The sequence below is a fragment of the Staurois parvus genome, unplaced genomic scaffold, assembly GCF_062004578.1.
Source record: "Staurois parvus isolate SC_StPar_1 unplaced genomic scaffold, SC_StPar_1.0 ptg001076l, whole genome shotgun sequence".
NCBI lineage: Eukaryota > Metazoa > Chordata > Amphibia > Anura > Ranidae > Staurois > Staurois parvus.
The window spans coordinates 160763-168273 of record NW_028318872.1 but is presented as its reverse complement, the minus strand read 5'-3'; the positions used below and the strand labels follow the sequence as shown (position 1 = coordinate 168273).

At 47.8% G+C, this 7511-nt stretch overlaps 1 protein-coding gene across 1 annotated transcript; it reads left to right on the top strand.

The window, feature by feature from the left end:
• The first annotated feature begins 225 nt into the window (after positions 1 to 225).
• On the top strand, positions 226 to 3371 carry LOC149440529 (E3 ubiquitin/ISG15 ligase TRIM25-like). The gene has a single exon (XM_089658493.1). It carries the CDS (start codon positions 226 to 228, stop codon positions 1975 to 1977), a length of 1752 nt encoding a protein of 583 aa, XP_089514619.1. The 3' UTR covers positions 1978 to 3371.
• The last annotated feature ends 4140 nt before the right edge of the window (positions 3372 to 7511 follow it).

Here is a 7511-nt window from a genome sequence, read left to right as displayed (position 1 = left end):
GGGCTATACTTCTCACGTTTCTCTTCTGCTCTCACTGATGGTCTCTTCTCATTGGAAAGAGGGTCTGAAATGTTCCGTATGTCTGAACATTTAAATGTGGCCATATTCCTATGACTACGTGTCTCAGTCTCAGCCTCGCCTTGAGGCGGAGTATACAGAACTGGCCACACTGGTTAATAAATGTTAGGGACTTATTGCCGTCATTTCTCTCTTCTGCTCTCAGCGATGGCGTCTGCTGATCTGAGGAAGGATTTGGAATGTTCTGTCTGTCTGAATATTTATACAGATCCCGTAACCCTGAAATGTGGACACAACTTCTGCCGGATCTGTATTGATCGTGTGCTGGAAACACAGGAGGAGACTGGAGGTTATTCCTGTCCTGAATGCAGAGTAACATTCAGGAGACGTCCTGTCCTTCAGAAGAACATTACTCTGTGTAAGATATCAGAGAACCTCCAGACTACACAGGGTGCTCAGGCCAAAACCAGAGTCTTCTGCACTTACTGTATTCACACTCCCGTACCGGCTGTGAAATCCTGTCTGCTGTGTGAAGCTTCTCTGTGTGACAACCACCTGAAAGTCCACAGCAAGTCACCAGAACACATCTTATGTGATCCCACCACTTCCCTGAAGGACAGGAAATGCTCCGTCCATAAGAAGACCCTGGAGTATTACTGCACTGAGGACTCCACCTGTATCTGTATGTCCTGCAGTCTGGTTGGAGAACATCGGGGACACCAGATGGAGACTCTGGAGGAGGCCTCTGAGAAGAGGAAGAAGAAACAGAGGAATGTTCTGCAGAAACTTATGACAGAGAGAGAGGAGACAGAGAAAAGAGTCCAGAGTCTGCGGGAACACAGGAGGAAAGTACAAAGAGATTTAGATTTTAAAAAGTCAGAAGTCACTGTCCTGTTCAGAGACCTCTGGAGACAGCTGAAAGACCTGGAGAAGAAAGTCCTGAGGGAGCTCTCCGGGAAGGCAGAGCGGGTCTCTCTCTCTCTGCTCGATGTGATCCGGGAGTTGGAAATAAAGAAGGAAGAGCTGTCCAGGAAGATGAGGGACATTGAGGAGCTGTGTAACATGACGGATCCACTGACTGTCCTACAGGAATCAGACACAGGTGACTTGTGTGATACTGAGAATGGAGATGATGAGGACAGAGAGAGACATGAGAACCTCCTCCATGATGGAGGGGATGTGGATGTGGTGGGGATCTCACACACATTATACACAATATTTGATGTAATGTCTGGGGTCAATGTACAGAAATCTACAGACGCACATGTCTCTCCACATTCTACTACAAAGGACAAAATTCACAAGCATGCTGAACCATCCAGGAGACATCTCCAACCCTCCCCCACCATACAACACTCACACCGCCAGGCTGGAGGACCAAATATTGGATCTGTACAGCAAACATGGGGGGTGTCGGGGGTTACAGACATATTATTGGATGTGAGGACAGCTGGTCATCATCTACACATATCAGGTGACAGGAAAACTGTATTATATTTATATTATAGCCAGAATTACCCAGAAACCCCAGAGAGATTTCAGGGTCCTCAGGTGATGAGCAGTCAGAGTTTCTCCTCCGGTAGACATTACTGGGAAGTGGATGTTGAGCGGTCAGGAAACTGTAGAGTCGGGATGTGTTACCCCAATATGCTCCAGAGTGGAGGTCAGTCAATGATTGGAGACAATAAGAAGTCCTGGTGTTTGCGGAGGAGGTGGGGGGGTAATCAGTACTCAGTGATACATGACAGTAATAAGACCCCATTACCCAGCAATGTCTCCAGTAACAGAGTCAGGATAGATCTGGATTATGAGGCCGGGCGGATCTCCTTCTATGATCTGTGTGACCCGATCCGACACCTCCACACCTTCACCACCACCTTCACTCAGCCCCTCCATGCCGGGGTATGGGTAGGGAAAGGGGGAGGTTGTGTAAAGATATGTGGGAGGGGCCATATGTGATAAATCTGCCTACAAACCGATGACATCACAGAGCGCAGAATCTGATGGGGACAATTCTTGGCAAATAAGATGAAACAATAGACAAGCAACATGACTGATTTATTTTTAAAGCTGAAGATTCCGGGGCCGTCATCTTCATCCTAAACCTCACTTCATTACCTAGCGTGTCACTGACCAGGGACAAGCATGCTTGAATTCAGATTTTTCAGGCTTCACTAGCTGCATGCTTGTTCCAGTTCACTGAAATGTTAGGTATTGTAGGTAGGATGGGGGATGGTATCCCTATAACTTGCACCTTTAAAGTGGATCCATAGGATTAGAACTATTGTCAGCTTTTCACTGCTATCTGGGGCTCTTAGAGATTCCCCCACTTCTGGTCTGGTAAGAAGAACTGGAACACCAACAGAAACACAGAGAAATATCAATGAATTCCTTTATTAGAGAGAGCACGCAGGGCCAGGACAAGGGGTGGGCAGGAGGGGCGGCTGCCCCGGGGCGCAATGGTTTACTATAGGATAGGGGTGATTTCCTTCTGTTACATGGCTGACAGGGGCAATGAGTTTGATGAGAGAGTGACTTCTGGGTGACAAGAAAGTGACTTCTGGGCGATGAGAGGGTGACTTCCCCTAAGCCTGCACATCATAAATGGGGGGAGGTGCAGTTTGGCATCTTTGCCCTGGGCACCGGATGACCTGTTCCTGGCACTGCCAGCACCCTACTGAAGTTTGGATGCCAACTCAGAGGGAACTGAATCTTAGAAGCCAATTCTGGCCATTTTCCAACCCATGGACATCCACACCGAGGCCCATGGGCCACATCTGGCCCGCTTCTATGTCTTCTCCAGCCCCATTCATCTGATAAAGAGAAATCATTCTGATGTGATTACTAATGATGGAATGACAGGACTAAGTGCTTATATGCTAATGTTGGGTTCTGTCTATAATAACAGCTTCTCTGTCTAGAATGACTTTACAGAAAGATGTTATTAGAACAAATTGCTGATCTCCGGATCCTTGGAAGGTCTTGTTGTGGAACATAGAGACAGTTGGTCTCCTTCTTCTACAATGAGGGATTTGGGAGTCTGGAGGTGGGACAAGCTGATCAGGTGTTCAGAGAGAACACAAATGAATGTCTCTTGTGATGAATGATGAGCTGCTTGTACAAATTCTTCACTGAATGATTTCATCTGTAAAATGTTGATGTTTGGGACGCTCCTCCATGACAACTGTCCAGGATTGGAGGGGCCTCGCCTCCGGTTGGATGAAGAGGTCAGATCCTTGGTCCACCTGCCATGTCTAAGGATCTCCGCACACCTTCATCTCTCTACTTTCTAATCTTGACTTTTACTTTGTAACTCTTCTCTTCTCAATAAACTTCCAGAACCTTCCCCGTCATCAGAGTTTGTTGTTTCTTTTTCACTAGCGATGATCTGGACTGCCCTGGGTCTGATGTGGTACAGATTCAGAAAACTTCAAATACAGTCAGGTCCATAAATATTGGGACATGGACACAATTCTAACATTTTTGGCTCTATACACCACCACAATGGATTTGAAATGAAACGAACAAGATGTGCTTTAACTGCAGACTGTCAGCTTTAATTTGAGGGTATTTACATCCAAATCAGGTGAACGGTGTAGGAATGACAACAGTTTGCATATGTGCCTCCCACTTGTTAAGGGACCAAAAGTAATGGGACAATTGGCTTCCCAGCTGTTCCATGGCCAGGTGTGTGTTATTCCCTCATTATCCCAATTACAATGAGCAGATAAAAGGTCCAGAGTTCATTTCAAGTGTGCTATTTGCATTTGGAATCTGTTGCTGTCAACTCTCAAGATGAGATCCAAAGAGCTGTCACTATCAGTGAAGCCATCATTAGGCTGAAAAAACAAAACAAACCCATCAGAGAGATAGCAAAAACATTAGGCGTGGCCAAAACAACTGTTTGGAACATTCTTAAAAAGAAGGAACGCACCGGTGAGCTCAGCAACACCAAAAGACACCAACACCACTGTGACCTCCAGCAAGGGGAAAAAGGGTGACCTGATTGCCAAAGGTCAAACCAGGAGGTGGTAAAAAGAAAAATGAAAGAGGCTCGAGGGAAAAAGAGAGCAGGAAAGAAATAGGAAGGAATTGAGACTAGTCTAGATGAAGGACCACCCTGTTGGGGTATCCAGTTTGGGTACCTGATGTCAAATATGGACTCTTGTGAAAGGACTTTCTTATCCAGAAGGTATGAACTGGTCGGCCTAAGCTAGGATGAACTAAGCTACGTATGGAAGGATCTTGTGAGAGATTGTGTCATATCAGTTCTATAGCTGCTAGAATTCCAAGGAAAAGTTCTCAAAGTTATCAAGTGCCTGGTCTGCCGTTTCTACTAAAGGGGTGCATGTATGGTGTATGAATGGAGAGGGCTTTGTACTAAAAGGGGATGAAGGGGAGAGTCATCAAGAAAGGGTTAATCGTGCTGTGGAGTTGGTGGGAGATGCTGTTGCCATGGGTAACTAGTGAAGTGGTGAAGAATGTTACAGCAGCCAGCCAGCAGAACATTAGTGCCTTGGCATGAGAGATGGTAACCCTGGTAGAGGTTGGTGAGCCTGACCCCCTTCCTTGCATTTGGTACCCCATACTCTGGATGGATATTGTGGCACAGGTGGACCTAGCCTGGAGGTACGAGAGGAGAGAGAGAAGTGGATCTAAACAAGGTAAGACTTGAGGACTGCGCTGTGAATGGCCTGATCCTAATGTAGCACCCTCCTAGTTACACTAACCTGATGGCTAGTGAGGAGCTGATTAGCAGCTCATGTGACATAGTCAGAGGGGTCACATTTTGGTCAGGAATGAGAGACTCTGCAGGCCAGCCCCTCTTGAATTTCCCCCTGTTCTGAGGCTTTCAGAGCAGGGCCTTGGAGGCAGTGGGTTGATCTGAGGAGTGGTTGGATGCACCTTTGAGGGACCTCAGCCAATCCCCAACAGGAGGCTTGGCAAGGGGCTGGACTCCCTTAAAGGTGTTAGGGTCTGCTCAGTAGCAGGAGTAGGAGTGGAGGAGAGGAGAGGATTTGGAGAGGAGTGTGGAGCAGGAAGATGTGAGGCTGGAGGAAGAAGGCTTCTAGGAGGCCTGCTGGGATGGGACCTTCATGTGAGCCTGGAGTCAGAGAGGAGGAAAGCTCAGGACTTACTGGTTCCCTGAAAAAGGACCACCTGTATGACAGGGAAGGATCTGCCCAGCTGATAGGTCTGGAAGCAGCAACCATTCCACAAGCTGTACAGGAAAGGATCTGAGTGAGTACACCTACACCCCCTGGCCGGATAGGGGAAGGGGCACTCTGGTGGGAAACCAGATTAGCCCCCTACTAGTGACTGTGCACATTCATTGAAGGTACAGGAGCCAGATCCCTTGCTCAGGAAGGAAAACCTACAGATTGCTGGGTGAAGAGGAGTTCATCTGGGGTCTGGGGTACTACAACATGAGTTGCTGGCTAGCACTCCAACAGAGACTGTGTGTCAGAGAAAAGAAGCTGGTTCTGGAAATTGTCCTCAGATTTTATTTCCCTTGGGCATCCTATACCCCCCTTACCCCATCCAAGTTCTAATCCCCTCAATAAAACAACAAAACAAATGCACAAGGACTGTTTTCTGCCTATGAATGAGAGCTTGTATGGGAAAATGCTAATGACTGGCTGTGTAGGACTATAAGGGGACCCAACTCAACAGCAACCCCTAAGAGGGTAGTGCTACACTAACATTGTCCCTGGGAGCGAGGTGGCAATTATGGCTGTGCTGGGGAGGCTCCATGGTGTCCCCCCTTCGGTAGAAGGTGTACAGTTAGACGGGATGAGTGCTTAACAAGTGAAGTTCTCAATGTACAAAGTGAACTGTGCGATAGCTCGCCTCTAAATTGGGGTTGCTGATTTTTGCATGACCGTGCCTTCTGTGTCTGTGCCCCGGGCATTACTGAGCACATTCTTGAGGGACTCCATTTGGGCACATGAAGCCCCACCCACATGCTTCCCCAGAGTCTTTCCATAGGCTCATGTAATAGGCTCTGTAGGCTGCCACGACTGTAGATACATCACTTCCTTGAATGATATAATTGGTGCCTTATTGGTGTGTGTGTGGGGGGGGGACATTAATCATAATAAAAGGCATATTAAGGAAGTCAAAGAGCGATGATGATAAGCAAAGTCTAGAATATGCAGGTGCAAATCATCTTCCCAAAGCATGAAGACCGCCCACTCAGGTCTCTCGTATTTTGGTTGGAACATTGAGGAACATTGTAAGAAATGCGGATCCATGGATGATATTTGTATTTCCAAAATATCTGTTTTTAGGAAAAGGTAGGCCCAGAGCAAAAAAAATAAAAAAAATAGGCACAGGGACGACATGACTGGGGGAATAGAGGGACAACATATAGGGTTAAAATAAGGGTTGGAAGGTTTGGGATTATGGCTTACATGATTGGATGGGAATGTTGGGGAGGGTCCACAGGAAGGAAAAAGAGGGTCCGGCCTCAGGAAGTCCAGTGGGGAAGTTGGAAGAAGAAGAAGCTTCCCACCCTCCCTCCCCTTTGTGCTTTGGTTTGGATTGTCACGGCAGCCTTGGCGGTGGTTGGAGACGGAAAAAATTCTGTATGGAGACAGGTTCAGGATCCACCAGTGGTATGGGGACCTCGGTATATTCCGGTTAACAAGAGGTTAACTCGGAATAGGTAGAATGGTGGTCACTGCGGATAAGTAGGATTGTCCCAGAGCCAGTGGGTTGCGGCTGTGGATAAGTAGGATTGTCCCCGAGCCGGAAGGTTGCGGCTGTGGATAAGTAGGATTGTCCCCGAGCTGGTGGATTGCGGCTGTGGATAAGTAGGATTGTCCCCGTGCCTGTGGGTTGCGGCTGGGGATAAGTAGGATTGTCCCTGAGCCGGTGGGTTGCGGCTAGAGATAAGTAGGATTGTCCCCGAGTCGGTGAGTTACGGCTGGGGATAAGTAGGATTGTCCCTGAGCCGGTGGGTTGCGGCTAGAGATAAGTAGGATTGTCCCCGAGTCGGTGAGTTACGGCTGGGGATAAGTAGGATTGTCCCCGAGCCGGTGGGTTGCGGCTGGGGGGCCTAAGTTGAAGGAATACCCTCCACAAAAGTGAAGTTAGATTTATGGCCCTCAAATGACCACATTTTTCCTATGTTTATAATTTGGAATGTTATGTTATTTATGTTGAAATAATTTATTGGTTAATAAAACCTGCTATGGCCATTTTGACTCCAGAAACTTGGTTGGAATATTTTGTATAACTGGGACGGTGGAGGGTATGGGACGGTGGAGGGGATGGAATAGTGGAGGGGATGGAATGGTGGAGGGTATGGGACGGTGGAGGGTATGGGACGGTAGAGGGTATGGAATGGTGAAGGTTATGGGACGGTGGAGGGTATGGGATGGTGGAGGGTATGGGACAGTGGAGGGTATGGGATGGTGGAGGGTATGGGACAGTGGAGGGTATGGAATGGTGGAGGGTATGGGACGGTAGAGGGTATGGAATGGTGAAGG